This window comes from Oncorhynchus mykiss, chromosome 3 (genome assembly GCF_057628025.1).
Source record: "Oncorhynchus mykiss isolate SJ-2025 chromosome 3, ASM5762802v1, whole genome shotgun sequence".
Taxonomy (NCBI): Eukaryota; Metazoa; Chordata; class Actinopteri; order Salmoniformes; family Salmonidae; genus Oncorhynchus; species Oncorhynchus mykiss.
Genome location: NC_143024.1, coordinates 88,610,119 through 88,633,920, shown reverse-complemented (window position 1 = coordinate 88,633,920; position 23,802 = coordinate 88,610,119). Strand labels below are relative to the sequence as shown.

The following is a 23,802-nucleotide window of genomic DNA, read 5'->3' as shown; positions in this document are numbered from 1 at the left end:
ACAGTACATTTAACCACAGGTTTAGTCCGTCACACAATGGAAAGCTTTTTAATTATGAAGCTAATCTGGTCATTGTAGGACCTCTGAAAAGAGTAAGGCCGCTGCTATGTGTGTATCTTCTCTGGGGTTGTGTCTCACTGACATGGACTTTGCGTCTCCTGAACTCCCTTGAGACAAATCATGATGCTGTTATGGACAGCCCCAGGGTTGCATAGTGGCTGTTATGGACAGCCCCAGGGTTGCATAGTGGCTGTTATGGACAGCCCCAGGGTTGCATAGTGGCTGTTATGGACAGCCCAAGGGTTGCATAGTGGCTGTTATGGACAGCCCCAGGGTTGCATAGTGGCTGTTATGGACAGCCCCAGGGTTGCATAGTGGCTGTTATGGACAGCCCAAGGGTTGCATAGTGGCTGTTATGGACAGCCCCAGGGTTGCATAGTGGCTGTTATGGACAGCCTCAGGGTTGCATAGTGGCTGTTATGGACAGCCCAAGGGTTGCATAGTGGCTGTTATGGACAGCCCCAGGGTTGCATAGTGGCTGTTATGGACAGCCTCAGGGTTGCATAGTGGCTGTTTTGGACAGCCCAAGGGTTGCATAGTGGCTGTTATGGACAGCCCAATGGTTGCATAGTGGCTGTTATGGACAGCCCAATGGTTGCATAGTGGTTGTTATGGACAGCCCAATGGTTGCATAGTGGCTGTTATGGACATCCCCAGTTGCATAGTGGCTGTTATGGACAGCCCCAGGGTTTTATAGTGGCTGTTATGGACAGCCCAAGGGTTACATAGTGGCTGTTATGGACAGCCCAATGGTTGCATAGTGGCTGTTATGGACAGCCCCAGGGTTGCATAGTGGCTGTTATGGACAGTCTAAGAGTTGAATAGTGGCTGTTATGGAAATAGGAAATCCGAGGGCCGGGAAAAGTGCTGAGAGGGGAGAGACATCATACTTACTTGGAATCCAAGCATTTACCTCTGGGTTTCACTCGTATGGCCATACTACAATAGCCACTCAGTGGATGAGTAGCTATAGTCACCTCTGCCAGTTTAATCACTAGTGTAAGCATGTTGCGGTCAGAGAGCTCATTAAAGAGCATCAGTCTAATAGGTTATCATGAAATATCAGCCATGGCCTCAGTTAACCCTATGGAGGCTCTGTGACGTGGAGAGCAATGCAACGTCCATTGGATTTCATGAGTCATCGACAGACAGTCCATCGAAATCCCACAAACATGGTTCAAAAAGCTTAGTTCCCCTATCATTATATCTACAATATCCAACAGGTGGTCCTGCACTTACGATAATGTTGGATAAGAGCCACCATTCAAATAGTCTTAACAAATGATACGAATAGAACTGAGATTATGCTTTGATCCAGAACATTCTGACTCTTCTCTACCCGTGAGTATCTCAAGACATATTTGGACTTTTTGTCCACAGAATTTCAAGGCTGTGTTCTTTTCAATGTGTTTTGTTGCCCTGAGCTATGATCTGAAACTGGCTAGGGAAAACAAGACTAGATGCTGTGGCTCGTTGGCCGCCCCTATAGGGTCTGAAACTTTTCTTTAGCATTGACAACACTGCAGAAGATAGGGGGGTGGTTTCCTGGAGACAGATAAAGCCTAGTCCTGGACCAAACAGCTATTTCGATAGAGATTCCCCATTGAACATGCTTTTTAGTCCAAAACTAGGTTTAATCTGTGTCCAGGAAACCACCCCTAGGTGTTTCCCCCACCGTCATAATGACCAACCGTCCTGCCCACCGACACAGTAAGTTGATAGGGAATTCATATTTAACCCTTTCTGCAAGCCTATACAATTGAAAGCAGCGCTAGCGTATGTAAATACACCCTCCTTCCTAAAAAGCACCTATGCAGTCATCTGCATCACCAGCACTCAAGCAAATGAAGATAGCACAGGTGGAGGCTAGTTTCCCTGCACTTACTCAGCAACTGGACAAAAATGTGGGTTTCCATGACAGTTTTATCTTCTTCAGACATATGAGTGATGCTGTGATTATTTGATGTCTGGCGTTAGGTTATTATTTGAAGTTTGGCGATATACTGACGTTATGACTGAAGAGGAGCAGGCATGAAAGCAAGTGAAGAAGGCAAAAATAAACAGACAATTGACATTCCACGGCCTCTGTCAAGCTGGGACCTCACATCTAGACAAAACAAGTCTGTTGTTGCTCCTGTTGTCCTCCGGGAACCTGCTGTCTGATTCATCTCTAACGGTACGTGGTTTATCTTAGTCTTCACATCACTGTCACAAAGTTATCATAAGGAGCTCGACACCAAAAGGTTTCTGGATTGAGGCATACACACCTAGTTGAGTTACAGCCTGGATTCAAACCAGGATGTCTGTAGTGATGCTTCTAGCACTGAGATGCACTGTCTTAGACCGCTATGCCACTCGGGATCCCCATGCTTGTGGTATGGACAGCCTGTGGTCTCTGGTCTGTGGTCCATGGCATGGGCAGTCTGTGGTCTCTGGTCCGTGGTCTGTGATCCATGGCATGGACAATGTGTGTCTTGTGTGACCCCAACACACCAGAGCTGAATTACCACTAATACCTTTAATGGCCAAATGACCAAAAGCAGTGCACTAAACAGGGAACATTTGGGCTTTTTTGACGCAGACCATGTGATTGGTGGACACCTTGCTTAATTTCCTCATAATTTCCTCATGGGAGTCATCTAGAGTTAAACTAGACCCTTCTACTGAGCAACAATAAAGTCATTTTTTTGATGTTCCAGACATATTGCTTACTATATTTCTGCTGCAAAATCTAGAGAGCACGAGAACCAGTATTCATTGAAAATACAGGTATTTAAAACATATTGGCTTACTACTTAAAAATAAGATGGAGAGTTTTTGGCGCAGGTAAAGCTGACTAGTGTTTGCTAACACTACCTACCTTGGTGCAGGTACAGCCGACTAGCGTTCGCTACCTAGCATAAGACACCGCCATTTGGACGAGATCTCCATTGCCCTTGAAACCAACCTTTCCCTTCTCTCGACGTGTCCTTATGTGGTAGTCCCCAATATCCCTGTGTTTTCTTCCAGCATGGCCTTGTCCCATGTCAACCCCAACAGGAGGGCTGCCATATCAAATCCTTACCAGAGGTCACACGCGCCCACACTGCATTTGCCTCTGCGATACGCTGCAAAGCATAACATATTTAAGCAATAAGGCACGAGGGGTTTGGGATATATGGCCTATATACCACGTCTAAGGGCTGTTCTTATGTATGACGCAACGCAGAGTGCCTGGACACAGACCTTAGCTGTGGTATATTGGCTATATATCACAAACCCCCGAGGTGCCTTATTGCTATTATAAACTGGTTACCAACGTAATTAGAGCAGTAAAAATACATGTTTTGTCATACCCTTGATATACGGTCTGATATACCATGGCTTTCAGCCAATCAGCATTCAGGGCTCGAACCACCCAGTTTATAATATAGTATGAATCCAAAAGCATTAAGAATGGTGATGTTATATTATATTTTCATTCGTAGCATGTAAGATACGATATCCATTGTAAACTCATCTTTAGCCATCAGTGATCATCATCCACATGTATTGCTGCATTAACATGGACGACGGATAGCACATTTGGAGTGTATTGACTTAATGCATGACCACATGTCAATCTGCCCTGTAACTCTCGTTGGTTTCTTGGAAAGCATCCAGGAGATGTCGAAATCCACGGTCCGCCCTTATGAGGGGGCGTGGTGCGACCTCGGTGAGAAGGTCCCCAAGGACCCAGTGAGGGGGTGTGGTGCTGTGTTTACAGTTATTTCCATCTCACTCTCTCTCTCTCTCTCACACACACACACACACACACACACACACACACACACACACACACTGTTGTTCTGGACAGGCTCTTCCTGCTGGTCACAGTGTTTCCTGTGCTGAGCCTGTTGATGGAAAGTGTTTTTTTTTATCTCCCTCCATGATGGTGTTGGAGAACACTCACCATCCAATCTGCTTCCTCTGCTGTCCTGGCCGCTGCTAGGGAACTCACCATTCAATCTGCTTCCTCTGCTGTCCTGGCCGCTGCTATGGAACACACCATCCAATCTGCTTCCTCTGCTGTCCTGGCCGCTGCTAGGGAACTCACCATCCAATCTGCTTCCTCTGCTGTCCTGGCCGCTGCTAGGGAACTCACCATCCAATCAGTTTCCTCTGCTGACCTGGCCGCTGCTAGGGAACTCACCATCCAATCAGCTTCCTCTGCTGACCTGGCCGCTGCTAGGGAACTCACCATCCAATCAGCTTCCTCTGCTGACCTGGCCGCTGCTAGGGAACTCACCATCCAATCAGCTTCCTCTGCTGACCTGGCCACTGCTAGGGAACTCACCATCCAATCAGCTTTCTCTGCTGTCCTGGCCGCTGCTAGGGCACTCACCATCCAATCAGCTTCCTCTGCTGTCCTGGCCGCTGCTATGGAACACACCATCCAATCTGCTTTCTCTGCTGACCTGGCCGCTGCTAGGGAACTCACCATCCAATCAGCTTCCTCTGCAGTCCTGGCCGCTGCTAGGGAACTCACCATCCAATCAGTTTCCTCTGCTGACCTGGCCGCTGCTAGGGAACTCACCATCCAATCAGCTTTCTCTGCTGTCCTGGCCGCTGCTATGGAACACACCATCCAATCAGCTTCCTCTGCTGTCCTGGCCGCTGCTAGGGAACTCACCATCCAATCAGCTTCCAATACTGACCTGGCTGATGCTAGGGAACACACCATCCAATCAGCTTCCTCTGCTGTCCTGGCTGCTGCTAGGAACACATGATCCAATCAGCTTCCAATACTGACTTGGCTGCTACTAGGGAACACACCATCCAATCAGCTTCCAATACTAACTTGGCTGCTACTAGGGAACACATTGTTCTGGGTGTCTTTATATACACCCACTTTCATGAGCACTCACATATTTTGCATTGCTTTCATTTCATACACAAACTGAGGTGAACACCGTATCAACACCACCCTTGCTACTTTCCTTACATAGTATAATCTCTCCTTATCTGAAAAACACTCTTCTATTTAATATCTATTGTTGTGTTAGACCAGAGGTGTATAAAGATATGGGCGTCCATGACGTTACAGTAAAGCTGATGATGATAAGAGGTCCATAGTCCACATATCTGCCTTAGGGTATCAATAAGAGAGGCATGTGCCCTACAGCTTTAACATTGTAGATAGATTCTGGGACTTAATATTAATATTTGTGTCATTCTCAAAATGTTTGAGAATGACACAAATATTAATTTTCACAAAGTCTGCTGTCTCAGTGTCTTTAGATATTTTTGTCAGATGTTACTATGGAATACTGAAGTATAATTACAAGCATTTCATAAGAGTCAAAGGCTTTTATTGACAATTACATGACGTTGATGCAAAGAGTCAATATGTGCAGTGTTGACCCTTCTTTTTCAAGACCTCTGCAATCCGCCCTGGCATGCTGTCAATTCAATTCTGGGCCACATCCTGACTGATGGCAGCCCATTCTTGCATAATCAATACTTGGAATTTGTCAGAATTTTTTGTTTTTTTTGTTTAGATGCGGGTGGAAACTGTTCCTGGATGGTTGGGAGAAGTCTGTTAACTGTCAGCCTTGTCATGTTATCATCATCAGTCTGTTAACTGTCAGCCTTGTCATGTTATCATCATCAGTCTGTTAACTGTCAGCCTTGTCATGTTATCATCATAAGTCTGTTAACTGTCAGCCTTGTCATGTTATCATCATCAGTCTGTTAACTGTAAGCCTTGTCATGTTATCATCATCATCAGTCTGTTAATAACCTGTTGATGGGTGAGGGTTCCCTTTTGGGAACGACCCCTCCCATGTTCAGCTGGAACGTGGCGCATGGAACGCAAAAATATTCTTAGAAATATTTAACCTCCACACATTAACAAGTCCAATACCTCAAATGAAAGATAAACACCTTGTTCATCTACCAGCATGTCAGATGTTTTAAATGTTTTACGGCGAAAACACACCACATATTTATATTAGACCATCACCGAAACGAAGACAAGAGGCAGCCATTTTGTCCCAGAAAATATAAAATTATAAATGCAGGATTAAAAAATAAATCATTCACTAACCTTTTGAAAATCTTCATCAGATGACAGTAATAGGACATGTTACACAGAATTATTTTTTTTTTCAATAATATGCCATTTATATCCATAAATGTCCATTTACATTGAATTCATGTTCAGAAAATACTGAAATATGTCAGCAGAAAATATAGATAGCGCCGCAAGATAACGTAAATAGACATCATAAACTTTGACTAAATATACATGTTCTACATATAGTTAGAAAGATGCACTGCTTCTTAATGCAATCGCTTTGTTACATTTCTTTTTAACGTTACAGAAATCGCTCACTATTCAATATTCTGAGACGGCACTCAGACATAAGCAATATTTCTCCGCTATGTTGGAGTCAACAGAAACACACAATTTCAGCATAAATATTCCCTTACCTTTGATGGTCTTCGTTCAGAATGTACTGGAAGGGTTCATACTTACCCAAAACATTGTTTAGTTTCAAGTCTTGTGTCTTTGTATTAGCATCTGCTAACAATGTCAGCTGAAATGAACCCAAAATTTCCTCTGGTCCCGAAAAGTTGCGCATCAAAACTTCAAAATTACATATTATATGTCGACTAAACAGGTCAAACTAAGTGCAGAATCAAGCTTTAGGATGTTCTAAACGTACAAAACAATTTTCAATTCAACCGGTCATTGTTAGTTCTCCTCCGGTGTGCTGGAACAAAGGAATGGATGGGACCAATTCGCGCCCTAATGCACAGGTATTTTCTCATGACACGCACTCAATTCACTCCCATAGGGCCAAAAGTCGCGGGATTTGAACGATTAAACGCTCTACTGAATGAGGACATCTAGTGGAAGACATAGAAAGTGTCCCCAGATCCATAGCTGGTTGGGAAGGGTGGGGGCGATCACGTCAAAGTTGCCCCAACTTTCATGATCCCAAAACTAGTTTGGAAGACTGCCTGCCCTGTGAGTTCTGCTATACTTACAGACATAATTCCAACGGTTTTAGAAGCTTTAGAGTGTTTTCTATCCAATAATAATTATTATATGCATATATTAGCAATTTTGGACAGATTTTTTTTCAGCTTACTATGGGCACGCAATTCCTCCAAAGGGGGCATTCTGCCTAGCCCTAACTGTCAGCCTTGTCATGTCATCATCATCAGTCTGTTAACGCCTTGTCACGTTTTCATCATCATGTGATAATCAACTGATGAGGGGGACAAGTGTCCCTGAAAACAGTACTAGTTCTGTAACAGCACTATGATAGGGCCATTGACCTGTAATGTGTAGGATAATCCAGTAGAGGGTATTGAAAGTATAATGTCAACAACATAGAAAGACTGTTTTCCTTCAGTTTGTAGGATGCAGACATGGTGGTCCAATCTACTACATGTTGGGTGAGTGTGAAGCTGAGCCCATACAGTAATGTAACATAATAAGTCCTCTCTATAATTTAACATAATAAGTCCTCTCCATAATGTAACATAATAAGTCCTCTCTATAATGTAACATAATAAGTCCTCTCTATAATGTAACATAATAAGTCCTCTCTATAATGTAACATAATAAGTCCTCTCCATAATGTAACATAATAAGTCCTCTCCATAATGTAACATAATAAGTCCTCTCCATAATGTAACATAATAAGTCCTCTCCATAATGTAACATAATAAGTCCTCTCTATAATGTAACGTAATAAGTCCTCCATGAAGTTGATGCAAAGTCAATATGTGCAGTGTTGGCCCTTCTTTTTCAAGACTTTTGCAAGCCTCCCTGGCATGCTGTCAATTAACTTCTGGGCCACATCTTGACTGATGGCAGCCCATTCTTGCATAATCAATGCTTGGAGTTTGTCAGAATTTGTGCGGTTTTGTTTGTCCACCCGCCTCTTGAGGATTGACCACAAGTTCTCAATGGGATTAAGGTCTGAGGAGTTTCCTGGCCATGGACCCAAAATATCAATGTTTTTTTCCCCGAGCCACTTAGTTGTCACCTTTGCCAGATGGCAAGGTGCTCCATCATGCTGTAAAAGGCCTTGTTCGTCACCAAACTGTTCCTGGATAGTTGGGAGAAGTTGCTCTCGGAGGATGTGTTGGTACCATTATTTATTCATGGTTGTGTTCTTAGGCAAAATTGTGAGTGAGCCCACTCCCTTGGCTGAGAAGCTACCCCACACATGAATGGTCTCAGGATGCTTTACTGTTGGCATGACACAGGACTGATGGTAGAGCTCACCTTGTCTTCTCCGGACAAGCTTTTTTCCGGATGGCCCAAACAATCGGAAAGGGGATTCATCAGAGAAAATGACTTTACCCTAGTCCTCAGCAGTCCAATCCCTGTACCTTTTGCAGAATATCATTGTGTCCCTGATGTTTTTGTGCCAGTTTCATCAGGGCTCTTGATGGTTTTTGCGACTGCACTTGAAGAAACGTTTGAAGTTCTTGACATTTCCCGGATTGACTAAAGTAAGGATGGACTGTCGTTTCTCTTTGCTTATTGGAGATGTACTTGCCATGATGTGGACTTGGTCTTTTACCAAATATACCACCCCTACCTTGTCACAACACAAGTGATTGGTTCAAACGTTTTAAGAAGGAAAGAAATTCTACAAATTAACTTTTAACGAGGCACAGCTTTTAATTGAAATGTTCCAGGTGACTACCTCAAGAAGCTGATTGAGAGAATGCCAAAAGTGTGAAAAGCTGTCATCAAGGCAAAGGGTGGCTACTTTGAATAATCTGACGTTTTAAATAAACTCAGCAAAAAAAGAAATGTCCTCTCATTGTCAACTGCATTTATTTTCAGCAAACTTAACATGTGTAAATATTTCTATGAACATAACAAGATTCAACAACTGAGACATACACTGAACAAGTTTCACAGACATGTGACTAACAGAAATGGAATAATGTGTCCCTGAACAAAGGGGGAGGGGTCAAAATCAAAAGTAACAGTCAGTATCTGGTGTGGCCACCAGCTGCATTAAGTACTGCAGTGCATCTCATCCTCATGGACTGCTCCAGATTTGCCAGTTCTTGCTGTGAGATGTTACCCCACTCTTCCACCAAGGCACCTGGAAGTTCCCAGACATTTCTGGGGGGAATTGCCCTAGCCCTCACCCTCCGATCCAACAGGTCCCAGACATGCTCAATGGGATTGAGATGTGGGCTCTTCGCTGGCCATGTAAAAACACTGACATTCCTGTCTTGCAGGAAATCACACACAGAATGAGCAGTATAGCTGGTGGCGTTGTCGTGCTGGAGGGTCATGTCAGGATGAGCCTGCAGGAAGGGTACCACATGAGGGAGGAGGATGTCTTCCCAGTATCACACAGCGTTTAGATTGCCTGCAATGACAACACCGCCCTAGACCATGATGGACCCTCATCCTCCAAAGTACAGGCCTCAGTGTAACGCTCATTCCTTCAATGATAAACGAGAATCCAACCATCACACCTGGTGAGACAAAACCACAACTCGTCAGTGAAGAGCACGTTTTGCCATTCCTGTCTGGTCCAGCAATGGTGGGTGTGTGCCCATAGGCGACGTTGTTGCCCGTGATGTCTGGTGAGGACCTGCTTTACAACAGGCCTCCAAGCCCTCAGCCAGTCCAGCGTTCCTGGTGTCACTCGGGCAGTTGTTGTTGCCATCCTGTACCTGTCCCGCAGGTGTGATGTTCGGATGTACTGATCCTGTGCAGGTGTTGTTACACATGGTCTGCCACTGCGAGGACGATCAGCTGTCCGTCTTGTCTCCCTGTAGCGCTGTAGCGCAATGTCCGTCCCACTGAACGGACATTGCAATTTATTAACCTGACCACATCTGCAGTCCTCATGCCTCCTTGCAGCATGCCTAAGGCACGTTCATGCAGCTAATCAGGGACTCTGGGCATCTTTCTTTTGGTGTGTTTCAGAGTCAGTAGAAATGCCTATTTAGTGTCCTAAGTTTGCATAACTGTGACCTTAACCTCTCTGGTACAAGTGGGACGGTAGCGTCCCACCTTGACAACAGCCAGTGCAATTGCAGGGTGCCAAATTCAAAACAACAGAAATCCCATAATTAAATTCCTCAAACATACAAGTATTATACACCATTTTAAAGATACACTTCTTGTAAATCCAACCACAGTGTCCGATTTCAAAAAGGCTTTACTGCGAAAGCACACTTTGCAATTATGTTAGGTCAGCGCCTAGACACAGAAAACCATACAGCCATTTTCCTACCAAGGAGAGGTGTCACAAAAGTCAGAAATAGAGTTAAAATTAATCACTTACCTTTGATGATCTTCATCTGATGGCACTCACAGGTCTCCATGTTAGACAGCAAATGTTAGTTTTGTTCGACAAAGTCCATAATTTATGTCTCCTTTTTGTTCACGCATTTAGTCCAGTAATCCAAATGCACAAGGCGCGAGCACAAAGTCTAGACAAAAAGTCAAAAAAGTTGTATTACAGTTTGTAGAATTATGTCAAACGATGTATAGAATAAATCTTTAGGATGTTTTTATCATAAATCTTCAATAATATTTATTTGTCTTTAGAAATGAAAAGGAACGGAGCTCGTGCTCACGGCCGTGCGCGTGACTAAACTAAAGGCTTTCAACCAGACCACTGGTTCAAACAGATCTTATTCACTCCCCCTTCATAGTAGAAGCCTAAAACAACATTCTAAAGACTGTTGTCATCTAGTGGAAGCCTTAGGAAGTGCAAACTGACCCCATAGACACAGTTTATTGGATAGGCAATCACTTGAAAAACCACCAACCTCAGATTTCCCACTTCCTGGTTGGATTTGTCTCAGATTTCCGCCTGCCATATGAGTTCTGTTATACTCACAGACATCATTCAAACAGTTTTACAAACTTCAGAGTGTTTTCCATCCAAATCTACTAATAACATGCATATCCTAGCCTCTGGTCCTGAGTAGCATGCAGTTTACTCTGGGCACGCTTTTCATCCGGACTTGAAAATACTGCCCCCTACACCGGTGAGGTTAATTGCCTATCGTCTGTAAGCTGTTAGTGTCTTAAGTGTCTTAACGACCGTTCCACAGGTGCATGTTCATTAATTGTTTAGGGTTCATTGAACAAGCCTGGGAAACAGTGTTTAACCTGTTTTGGAGACTGGTTTTTGTTCGGAATTTTGGATGACTGATGTGCCCAAAGTATATATGCATATATATATATATATGCAAAGTGATATGCATATACATGGTAGCATTGGATAGGAACCTCTCTGAAGTTTCTAAAACTGTTGAAATAATATCTGTAAGTCTAACAGAACTGATATGGCAGGCGAAAGCCCGAGGAAAATCCATCCGTATTTTATTTTTGAGGTCATAGGCCATTTCAGTGCTAGCCTATGGTAAATACAAATAGATAGGACCCAGATTTCAGTTCCTATGGCTTCCACTAGATGTCAACAGTTTTTAGAAAGGGTTTCAGGCTTGTTTTTTGAAAAATAAGCAAGTAGTTGGAAAAACTACAAGGTGTCTCTCATTAGAAAAGTAGTCTTGTTGGACGTCATGAATGAGGTGCGCGCTCTTCGTTATTTATCTTCCCTATTGAACATACTATTCTCCGTCTTAAAAGTTATCATTTATTTAGATATTAGACCTGATCTGAGGATTAATTAGAAACATCTTTTGACCTGTTTGGATGAAATTTAACTTTTTGGATTCGTTTGTATGCATGTTGAACGAGTGGATTACTGAGATCATTGGTGCCAACTAAACAGACTTTTTTGGATATAAAGAAGGACTTTATCAAACGAAACGACCATTCATTGTGTAGCTGGGACCCTTGGGATTGCAACCAGAGGAAGATCTTCAAAGGTAAGCGATTTAATTTATCTCTTTTTGTGATTTTTTGACGCCTGTGCTGGTTGAAAAACTATTTTGATGTGGGGCGCTGTCCTCAGACAATCGCATGGTATGCGTTCACCGTAAAGTTTTTTTTAAATCTGACAACGGATTAACAAGAAGTTAAGCTTTTAAATGATGTATGACATTTTCATGAATGTTTAATGTTACGTTTTTTGTATTTTTAATTTCTTTTTTGGATACAACATGATTCCATATGTGTTATTTCATAGTTTATTTCTTCACTAATATTCTACAATGTAGAAAATAGAAAATAATAAATGAAACCCCTTTTCCATTTTTGTGGCAGAGCCACAAATCAGTTGGCTATCATTTTGCATTGAGCATACACTTCCAAACACTGTTAGTTGCTTGTGTGACATCATTTTACCGTCCTTGTGATATAATTAAACCTCATTGTTTACAATGTCCTTCATAAATATTATACACTTATTTTTTTTCTCTGTCAGCACATTGGAGTTTAGCTATTTGCTGTAATATTTGCACCATAAACCTACTTCAGCTTCAGTGGAGGACAAGCCATCCGGAATGTTAGCTCTATGTTGCGTCGCCAACTCATCTCACACTCAATGGTGGAAGTGGAAATGTAGGTGAGTGTTGTTATTGCCTACCTGAAGACACTCACTGTTGTCAATGTAATCATCCAGTAACCAGTCAAAGTTCCAATATCAAATCAAAATCAAATCAAATCTATTTATATAGCCCTTCGTACATCAGCTGATATCTCAAAGTGCTGTACAGAAACCCAGCCTAAAACCCCAAACAGCAAGCAATGCAGGTGTAGAAGCACGTAAATGTAATAGATTGAAATGTGTTCCATTTAGCGCCTGCTAAAACACAAAAGGTGACCCTGTGAGTTAAGAGGTTGTGGCCTGTCTGGCCCCTCTATGTTCCCTAGCTGTGCACCTGACCTCTTCACCCCAGACCAGCCCTGATTCTGCTCGCCACACTGCCTTATTCAAAACAAGTTGTTTCAGTGTCTGAGTACTCCAGGGGAAATAAGTCTATAATAAGTCTAATAAGACTACTTCCTTTATAGATTGTTATGTATGTTTGTATTGTTGTTTCAACATTATGTATTTGTTTGAACTGTCTAGAACGTACACTACAGTTCAAAAGTTTGGGGTCACTTAGAAACGTCCTTCTTTTTGAAAGAAAAGCACATTTTTGGTCCATTAAAATAACATCAAATTGATCAGAAATACAGGGTAGACATTGTTAATGTTGTAAATGGCTACTGTAGCTGGAAACGGCTGATTTGTTATGGAATATCTACATAGGTGTACAGCGACACATTATCAGCAACCATCACTCCTGTGTTCCAATGGCACGTTGTGTTAGCTAATCCAAGTCTAGCATTTTAAAAGGCTAATTGATCATTAGTTAACCTTTTTGCAATTATGTTAGCACAGCTGAAAACTGTTGTCCTGATTAAAGAAGCAATAAAAATGGCCTTTAGACTAACTGAGTATCTGAAGCATCTTCATTTGTGGGTTCAATAACAGGCTCAAAATGGCCAGAAACAAATACCTTTCTTCTGAAACTCATCAGTCTATTCTTGTTCTGAGAAATGAAGGATATTCCATGCGAGAAATTGCCAAGAAACTGAAGATCTCGTACAACGCTGTGTACTACTCCCTTCACAGAACAGTGCAAAGTGGCTCTAAACAGAATAGAAACACAAGTGGGAGGCCCCGGTGCACACCTGAGCAAGATAACTAGTACATTAGAGTGTCTAGTTTGAGAAACAGATGCCTCATAAGTCCTCAACTGGCGGCTTCATTAAATAGTACCCGCAAAACACCAGTCTCAACATCAACAGTGAAGAGGCGACTCCAGGATGCTGGTCTTCTAGGCAGCGTTGCAAAGAAAAAGCCATATCTCAGACTGGCCAATAAAAAGAAAAGATTAAGATGGGCAAAAGAACACAGACACTTTAGCTGCTACTATATCACATATATCACATGAAGGGACCCTTCTCTCAGACCCATTGTTCTTCTGGGTCATTTCTCTGTCACACACTGATCTTTACACCTTGCCTCTAAATCCGTCACTGATTAGAGTCGCATGTCCATAAAACACATAGAAATAGCTATTTGATTGATTGACAGGAAACCCATTCTTTACCATAATGAATGGCCCCTGTAAATAAGCTGCGGTCCTTTTAACCCACAGTGTGGAGAGAGCTCCGTCTTGCGACATTGATTGGAAAGATTTCTATATTCTGTCAATGATCGACAAAGAAGTGAATTGTCTTGGTGAGCAGACCTCCCCGCCGGCCACAGGTTAAACGCTGACCTCGGCCCCCGAACAGAAAGGAAGGAACCTCCTGCTGTTACTACATTCTGCAGTTCGCTCCATGATGGGACTCCCTGAGAGTCAATCTTTCCACTGTGTCTGTTGTATGTTATGGACTGTATGTGCAAGCATGTGTGTGTTTGTGTTAGTGTGAGTGTTTTGTGCACGCTTGTGCCTGTGTCTGTGTGAGTGTGTGTGTGTGAGCATGTGTCTGTCTGTGTGTGAGAGAGAGAGTGTGTGTATGTGTGTATGTGTGTGTATGAGAGAGAGAGAGAGAGAGTGTGTGTGTGTGTGTGTGTGTGTGTGTGTGTGTGTGTGTGTGTGTGTGTGTGTGTGTGTGTGTGTGTGTGTGTGTGTGTGTGTGTGTGTGTGTGAGAGAGAGAGTGTGTGTGTGTGTTTGATGTTTCCTTCTTCCTTTGCTAACAATGCAGCTCAGGAAATGTCAGGATAAAGACTGCCAGGGTGTGTATCTCAGTTCAGTTTGTGTTACTAGAGGGTCTATAGCACAGTCCTCATGGGCCTCAGGCAAGCCTAATTGCATATTCTGGACCTTACCGGGTTCTGGACCTAAGAGAGGTAGTGGCCGTCCTATTGAAGCTCTGCTATGTCCTTCTGGCTGGTGAGTGCTCTGTTAACCACATTGGAACTGGAAGAGGGTCGAGGATTTGACTCCTCATCAGAGGGCTGTGTTAAGTTGGGTCAGGGTTTTGACTCCCTCTTCAGAGGGCTGTGTTCAGTTGGGTCAGGGTTTTGACTCCCTCTTAAGAGGGCCGTGTTCTTTTGGGTCATGGATTTGACTCCCTCTTCAGAGGGCTCTGTTCAGTTCGGTCATGGATTTGACTCCCTCTTAAGAGGGCCGTGTTCTTTTGGGTCATGGATTTGACTCCCTCTTCAGAGGGCTCTGTTCAGTTCGGTCATGGATTTGACTCCCTCTTAAGAGGGCCGTGTTCTTTTGGGTCATGGATTTGACTCCCTCTTCAGAGGGCTCTGTTCAGTTCGGTCATGGATTTGACTCCCTCTTAAGAGGGCTGTGTTTTTTTGGGTCATGGATTTGACTCCCTCTTAAGAGAGTTTTGTTCAGTTGAGGGCTGCGTTCAGTCGGTAAACAATGTGAGAGGGAGTCAAAAACTGCAGCACGGTCTTAAGTATTTCGCTACACCCGCAATAACATCTGCTAAACATGTTGTATGTGACAAATACAATTCGATTTGATTTGATTTTAATCCAATATTTTAGACAATGGCTTTCTATGTGCAGATAAGCCACAGGGGATGTTAGTGATTGGATATTGAGATACTCTGTGCCTTTCTTTGTGATTCTTCTTTGAAGTCAACGAAATGAGGACTCAACATGGTACAAGTAAAGGACATTTGTTGAAGATTGTGTCACTGGACAGTTTATCTAATTTAGTGTAATCCGATCTGTGCATATTATATCACTCTCAATTTTTGAGTTTAATAATGTTCAATATACATTTTCAAATTGTGTTTACTAATTTCATCTGGAGCAACTCACGTTTATGTAGTACAGACGTACAGTACATGGAACAAAGGGCTTAGTGGGTTGTCAACATGTTTGCAGCACACACTTCAGTCAGTGGTAGTAGTATCTAATAGCTCAAGGCCTTACTGACTACTACTTTTCTCAGGTGCCAACATTGGGTTGCGGGAGCCATTTTTCAACACCTCTAACCTGTAATTTCAATTATTTTTCATTGACTGGAAAAGACCGCAAATAGCATAAACTATTTATGGACCTCACTACCTGCCCAGGGGGTTCTAACAGAAGCTCATTTTAACAGTTAAAACGCTTATCTGTCAAAGGAAGTCGATGAGGAATTCCTGATTTGGACCTCTGTTAAAGTCAAGTGCTCAAACAAAGGCTTGGCTGTGTTGTTTTAAAGCCATGGAGATAGAAGATACTGTATCTGGCTCTGTCTCTCTCCTTGGATGAAAGGCTATTTGTTGAGATGTCTGTCTCTCCGCTGTCCAGGTGCATGATCCGACAGTTCAACGTTTTTGCTTCAGTAATGTTCACAGGTCTTTGGGGGATTTGCATGTCTTGTATTCCTGGTCGCAGTGCATGCTGCGGACATAGAAGTCAATTTCTCGTTGAGTCAGTCACGCTTACCCTTAGGTGTCATGGTATAGAGCCCCTCCAGTGGAGCGTGTCTCCATCATCGTGGTGGGTAGGACGTCTGGCTACTGACGCGCAGGGATGTGTAACAGAAAAGTGTACTGTCACAATAGCCACCTCTGGTGACCACTGTCAGTCGGCTAACCATATGGCTGACCGGCAAGTCAAAACAATAGCCCAGCTTTAACCCCGTGGATAGTGTGGTATGCTGACTCATGACACGTCATGTGACCTCAATCCAAAAACAACAGCAAGGCCAGGTGACCTCACTTGCTGTCTGATGTTTCCATAGAAACAACAACGATATACGATTAAAAAAACATGTTGTTTTTGGTTTGGCAACACCATGTCCTTGATTGGTCAATACTGAATGGTATCAGATATTATCTTATATGTACACACACACACAATTTCTGTGACTTATGTACAGTGCGGTTAATATTGTAATGGAGATACATGTTGGCGGTACTGTAGCCTACATAGTGTGATGACTTGCTTTAAGATCACCTCAAACCTACTCTCTCTCTCTCTGTATTACTCTGTCTGTCTGTCTGTCTGTCTATCCCTCCCTCTCTCTTGCTCTGTCTCTCTCTCTCTATCCCTCCCTCCCTCTCTCTTGCTCTGTCTCTCTCTCTATCCTTCCCTCTTTGTCTGTCTCTTTCTCTCACTCTCTTTCTCTCTCTCTCTTCTCTCCTATTTAATGCGTACATTTCCCTCTGGTAGGCGGCTGCAAGCCTAATGATTTTGCGGGCCCAGGGAAAGTAATAACTCTTGGGTTCAAAAGGAGTCCTTCTTCGACCCCCTTGGAGGTGACCCTGGAGCTTTCATTCCTCAGTCCTTAACTTCTGTTTGTACATAAGAGATTAAGGGAATCCCTCATTAGATTCCCCCTTCCATCACTGTCACTATGGTATTTTTTTTTTTAAATACAAATTTGTACCTGGACGTATAAAGTTTTCAAAGTAGCAAAACACTTTAACAGAAATTACAATTCCCTAAAAGGCTTTTTTTAATGTTCATTGGAGTGTCACCTATAATTCATTTTATTGTGATTCATATGAATGTACCCTAGTAAAATGTCATTCAGTTTAACACTTAAGTGTTAAAAAAAAATACAATTAATTTGATACCCATTTTTCATAATCACAAGGTTATATATCCATGCTTAGGCCGGCAGAAATAAAACTACCCTGAAAAAATGACATTATTTTATTTTGAATACCACATATTTGATGTGTCACGAGTACAACACTAAATCTGTTGAAGGTTTTTTTACAAAAAACATTCTGCCTTACACTGAAAAAAATGCTAAAATCTATGAAAATATTTTTCACTTCATCCTTTGAGATTTGTTTTTGTCTTTCTGACTCAACAAAACAAAGTTATTGTATTTTAATATAAAATACTGGTGTTATACTGTCAAGCCCAGACCATAGAGAGCTGTTTTTTCTCTATGGTGGTTGGGATGTGACAATGACTAGGGTGGGTTATCTAGGGGAATTATAATTCTACTTTGGCCTGATATGGTTCCCAATCAGAGGCAGCTGTTTATCGTTGTCTCAGATTGGGGATCATATTTAGGAAGCCATTTTCCCCATTGTGTTTGTGGGATCTTGTGTTTGTGTTTCTGCCTGCGAGCAGCACAGAAGGTCACGTTTCTTTTGTGCTTGTTTGTTTTTGTTTGGTGAGTTTCGATTTATTAAAATATGTGGAACTCTACGCACGCTGCGCCTTGGTGCATTCATTTCGACGAACATGACATATACTGTATGACAATATTTTGTTACCCTGAATGATATTGATTAAATGTGATTCCTTCAGCAATAACAATAATGATCCTATGAACTATTATTAGTAGCAACAATTTTATTTTAGCTATTTTTTAAGTTATAAAACTGTGTAAAAAAACAGGATAAGATGTTTCAAATGTGCACGCTAGCTGAACTGAGATCTCTTCCATACTAGAGAGAGAAATACGCCACACACATAAAGAGCATGGCTTTTAATATGCAACATAGTATAACTGACACATGAGGTACAATTTAATTCACGTAGGATTAAATCAGCATTGAACATTTTAAACAAAGCATTAATTTTAAAAAATCAAAAACATTATGCAAAAAACTGTCGTTTTGCTTAAAATCATCAAGAAACAGTGGATATCTTTCTCAAAGTAATATTTTATTTATTTATTTATTTTACCTTTATTTAACCAGGTAGGCAAGTTGAGAACAAGTTCTCATTTACAATTGCGACCTGGCCAAGATAAAGCAAAGCAGTTCGACAGATACAACAACACAGAGTTACACATGGAGTAAAACAAACATACAGTCAATAATAAAGTATAAACAAGTCTATATACAATGTGAGCAAATGAGGTGAGAAGGGAGGTAAAGGCAAAATAAGGCCTTGGTGGCAAGGTAAATACAATATAGCAAGTAAAACACTGGAATGGTAGTTTTGCAATGGAAGAATGTGCAAAGTAGAAATAAAAATAATGGGGTGCAAAGGAGCAAAATAAATAAATATATTAAATACAGTTGGGAAAGAGGTAGTTGATAGGGCTAAATTATAGGTGGGCTATGTACAGGTGCAGTAATCTGTGAGCTGCTCTGACAGTTGGTGCTTAAAGCTAGTGAGGGAGATAAGTGTTTCCAGTTTCAGAGATTTTTGTAGTTCGTTCCAGTCATTGGCAGCAGAGAACTGGAAATAGAGACGGCCAAAGAAAGAATTGGTTTTGGGGGTGACTAGAGAGATATACCTGCTGGAGCGTGTGCTACAGGTGGGAGATTCTATGGTGACCAGCGAGCTGAGATAAGGGGGGACTTTACCTAGCAGGGTCTTGTAGATGACATGGAGCCAGTGGGTTTGGCGACGAGTATGAAGCGAGGGCCAGCCAACGAGAGCGTACAGGTCGCAATGGTGGGTAGTATATGGGGCTTTGGTGACAAAACGGATTGCACTGTGATAGACTGCATCCAGTTTGTTGAGTAGGGTATTGGAGGCTATTTTGTAAATTACATCGCCAAAGTCGAGGATTGGTAGGATGGTCAGTTTTACAAGGGTATGTTTGGCAGCATGAGTGAAGGATGCTTTGTTGCGAAATAGGAAGCCAATTCTAGATTTAACTTTGGATTGGAGATGTTTGATATGGGTCTGGAAGGAGAGTTTACAGTCTAACCAGACACCTAAGTATTTGTAGTTGTCCACGTATTCTAAGTCAGAGCCGTCCAGAGTAGTGATGTTGGACAGGCGGGTAGGTGCAGGTAGTGATCGGTTGAAGAGCATGCATTTAGTTTTACTTGTATTTAAGAGCAATTGGAGGCCACGGAAGGAGAGTTGTATGGCATTGAAGCTTGCCTGGAGGGTTGTTAACACAGTGTCCAAAGAAGGGCCGGAAGTATACAGAATGGTGTCGTCTGCGTAGAGGTGGATCAGAGACTTACCAGCAGCAAGAGCGACCTCATTGATGTATACAGAGAAGAGAGTCGGTCCAAGAATTGAACCCTGTGGTACCCCCATAGAGACTGCCAGAGGTCCGGACAACAGACCCTCAGATTTGACACACTGAACTCTATCAGAGAAGTAGTTGGTGAACCAGGCGAGGCAATCATTTGAGAAACCAAGGCTGTTGAGTCTGCCGATGAGGATGTGGTGATTGACAGAGTCGAAAGCCTTGGCCAGATCAATGAATACGGCTGCACAGTAATGTTTCTTATCGATGGCGGTTAAGATATCGTTTAGGACCTTGAGCGTGGCTGAGGTGCACCCATGACCAGCTCTGAAACCAGATTGCATAGCAGAGAAGGTATGGTGAGATTCAAAATGGTCGGTAATCTGTTTGTTGACTTGGCTTTCGAAGACCTTAGAAAGGCATGGTAGGATAGATATAGGTCTGTAGCAGTTTGGGTCAAGAGTGTCCCCCCCTTTGAAGAGGGGGATGACCGCAGCTGCTTTCCAATCTTTGGGAATCTCAGACGACACGAAAGAGAGGTTGAACAGGCTAGTAATAGGGGTGGCAACAATTTCGGCAGATCATTTTAGAAAGAAAGGGTCCAGATTGTCTAGCCCGGCTGATTTGTAGGGGTCCAGATTTTGCAGCTCTTTCAGAACATCAGCTGAATGGATTTGGGAGAAGGAGAAATGGGGAAGGCTTGGGCGAGTTGCTGTTGGGGGTGCAGTGCTGTTGACAGGGGTAGGAGTAGCCAGGTGGAAAGCATGGCCAGCAGTAGAAAAATGCTTATTGAAATTTTCAATTATGGTGGATTTATCAGTGGTGACAGTGTTTCCTATCTTCAGTGCAGTGGGCAGCTGGGAGGAGGTGTTCTTATTCTTCATGGACTTTACAGTGTCCCAGAACTTTTTTGAGTTAGTGTTGCAAGAAGCAAATTTCTGCTTGAAAAAGCTAGCCTTGGCTTTTCTAACTGCCTGTGTATAATGGTTTCTAGCTTCCCTGAACAGCTGCATATCACGGGGGCTGTTCGATGCTAATGCAGAACGCCATAGGACGTTTTTGTGTTGATTAAGGGCAGTCAGGTCTGGGGAGAACCAAGGGCTATATCTGTTCCTGGTTCTAAATTTCTTGAATGGGGCATGTTTATTTAAGATGGTTAGGAAGGCATTTTTAAAAAATATCCAGGCATCCTCTACTGACGGGATGAGGTCAATATCCTTCCAGGATACCCCGGCCAGGTCGATTAGAAAGGCCTGCTCGCTGAAGTGTTTCAGGGAGCGTTTTACAGTGATGAGAGGAGGTCGTTTGACCGCTGACCCATTACGGATGCAGGCAATGAGGCAGTGATCGCTGAGATCTTGGTTGAAGACAGCAGAGGTGTATTTAGAGGGGAAGTTGGTTAGGATGATATCTATGAGGGTGCCCGTGTTTAAGGCTTTGGGGAGGTACCTGGTAGGTTCATTGATAATTTGTGTGAGATTGAGGGCATCAAGTTTAGATTGTAGGATGGCTGGGGTGTTAAGCATGTTCCAGTTTAGGTCGCCTAGCAGCACGAGCTCTGAAGATAGATGGGGGGCAATCAGTTCACATATGGTGTCCAGAGCACAGCTGGGGGCAGAGGGTGGTCTATAGCAGGCGGCAACGGTGAGAGACTTGTTTTTAGAGAGGTGGATTTTTAAAAGTATAAGTTCAAATTGTTTGGGTACAGAACTGGATAGTAGGACAGATATAATATCATGACATTACATCGTTTTTCCTTTTGCAGCCGCCTGCAACACTTTGATTCCTTTTTCACATTTTCTGGAGTCAATTTCTCAGATGGTTGCTCCAGTGTTTGAGATTGAGGCTCAAGGGATTGCTCTAGTTCTGGAGTCAATGACTCAGATGGTTGCTCCAGTGTTTGAGATTGAGGCTCAAGGGATTGCTCTAGTTCTGGAGTCAATGACTCAGATGGTTGCTCCAGTGTTTGAGATTGAGGCTCAAGGGATTGCTCTAGTTCTGGAGTCAATGTCTCAGATGGCTGCTCCAGTGTTTGAGATTGAGGCTCAAGGGATTGCTCTAGTTCTGGAGTTAATGACTCAGATGGTTGCTCCAGTGTTTGAGATTGAGGCTCAAGGGATTGCTCTAGTTCTGGAGTCAAGGACTCAGATGGTTGTTCCAGCTATGGAGGTGCAGGTTCATGTTGTACTTGTACACGTTTCCTTCAGTGGATACTGGAGTTAAGTTCATCATTAAGTTCATTCATTTGTTCGATTTTTTTCATGGCGTCTCCTCTGATTTAATCTGCATTCCCCCCCCCCCCTATTTTTTTCAGCATCAGATTGTGTCATTGTATGGATCGGTGGATGATCAGCATTGGCATCCTTCTTTCTTCTCTTCTCGCTAAAAAACAAACATTTAATAGTTATGATACTGGCACAGAATAGGATTCACATCCATTAAATGTTATTAGTAGTCTATTAATAATAGGCTAAACAATGAAAACACTTCATCAAAGTTTAAAAGTTAAATTCCTTCTCCCTTTCTCTCTCAAACATGTTTTGTTACTATTTCATTGCTAATGTTAATAATAATTACTTCACTATAATTTGAGCCTGTGGCAACACTTTACGTTGCATTAAGTTGCATTACTACATGATTATTACATGATAGTTAATGTTGTAATTATGCCTTTTTACACTGTAACTGGTACATTTCTATTCAATGCAGGTACACAAATGCAATTTCAAGATACCTAAACAAAATAGCTACATAAAATGGCCATCAAACTATTTCAATTCAAACTTGTATAGTCTAAATTTTTCATAAAGTGTCCCAAATCTGAAGCAGCTATTAACTAATATAATTCCTAATCAATTTTTAATCCATTATTATGTGTGTGTGTGTATAATATTATATTAACTGATATAATCCATCAGTTATACCTTAACTGCAGTGCAATAAAACATTAACTACAGTGTAATAGTGCAACTTAATGTTAAGTGTTATCGACTCAGCTTTATATTCCATTATATCCTATTCTGTTGCTGACAGTAGCATGAACCCATGAAAACAATACCTTGCTTTTCTTCTGGCTAGACTTTCCTCCCTAGCAACTGGATCTGTGTTAATATTTTGTCTGTGCCGTTCAGCCCTCTCCTTATTAGACAACGGCATCTACAGTATAAAGATAATGTGCTTTGAAATACCTTAAAATGCCATGAAATAGTTCAAAATGATAATATTCGGTATTCATACAACAAGTACTTATGAATTGCATGATTGAATGTTGTAAACTAGTGAAAAAATGGGATAACAAAGCTACTGTCATTCAGCATAACGGGTGACATTGTGGTATAACATGAAACTTTTGTTGTGCTGAAGGACAAAAGTGTGGTACTGAAGAACGGATTTCATACATAAACATATTTAAAAGGCAGTTCTTTGGTCACCTGTATAAAGTAATGACCTTGACCTATAAAGATTCTTTACTTTTCATATTTAATATAGCTTTTTATAAAATAATAAGAGTAAAAGTATGTTTTCTGTGTTGTACTGAAGGACATGCGTTTTTGTTACAAAGGTTACTAGAGGGTGAAAAGGTGAAATCATCAAATATTTCAGAGAGATTTACTCACCTCATCACATTGATAGAGCGTCCTCAATGGGTCTTCTTTGTGATGTCACACACTGTCACATGATTACCATCATGTGATATGCTTTAAAATGGCTTTTTACCTGAATGACACTGATGAAGCGCATAAGTCCGGATAACAGTTATTCAAGTTTTTAAATATTTTATAGAGACAGTATGTCGCCCATTATTCTATATATTGTTGCAAAGATTAACATAATTATGCATTGGGTGTTCATTTATATTTTTAAGATGAATTTCTACATTTTAAAAACACTTCTGTCAATACAATATTAACCCGGACAGTTACATTGAAGGACATTTAGACACT

The 23,802-nt window shown here is 42.0% G+C and overlaps 1 protein-coding gene across 3 annotated transcripts in view; it reads left to right on the top strand.

The window, feature by feature from the left end:
* Positions 1-23,802, top strand: part of LOC110520604 (tensin-1) — a 325,072-nt gene that overhangs the window by 26,806 nt on the left and 274,464 nt on the right. The window contains exon 1 of one of the 3 annotated variants that reach the window (XM_090230425.1): positions 14,727-14,887. The exons of the other annotated variants lie outside the window; for them this stretch is intronic. Coding sequence (XP_090086551.1) covers positions 14,873-14,887 — 15 coding nt within the window. The 5' untranslated portion in view covers positions 14,727-14,872. Of the gene's footprint in view, positions 1-14,726; positions 14,888-23,802 lie in introns of those variants that run through there. 3 annotated transcript variants of the gene reach the window in all.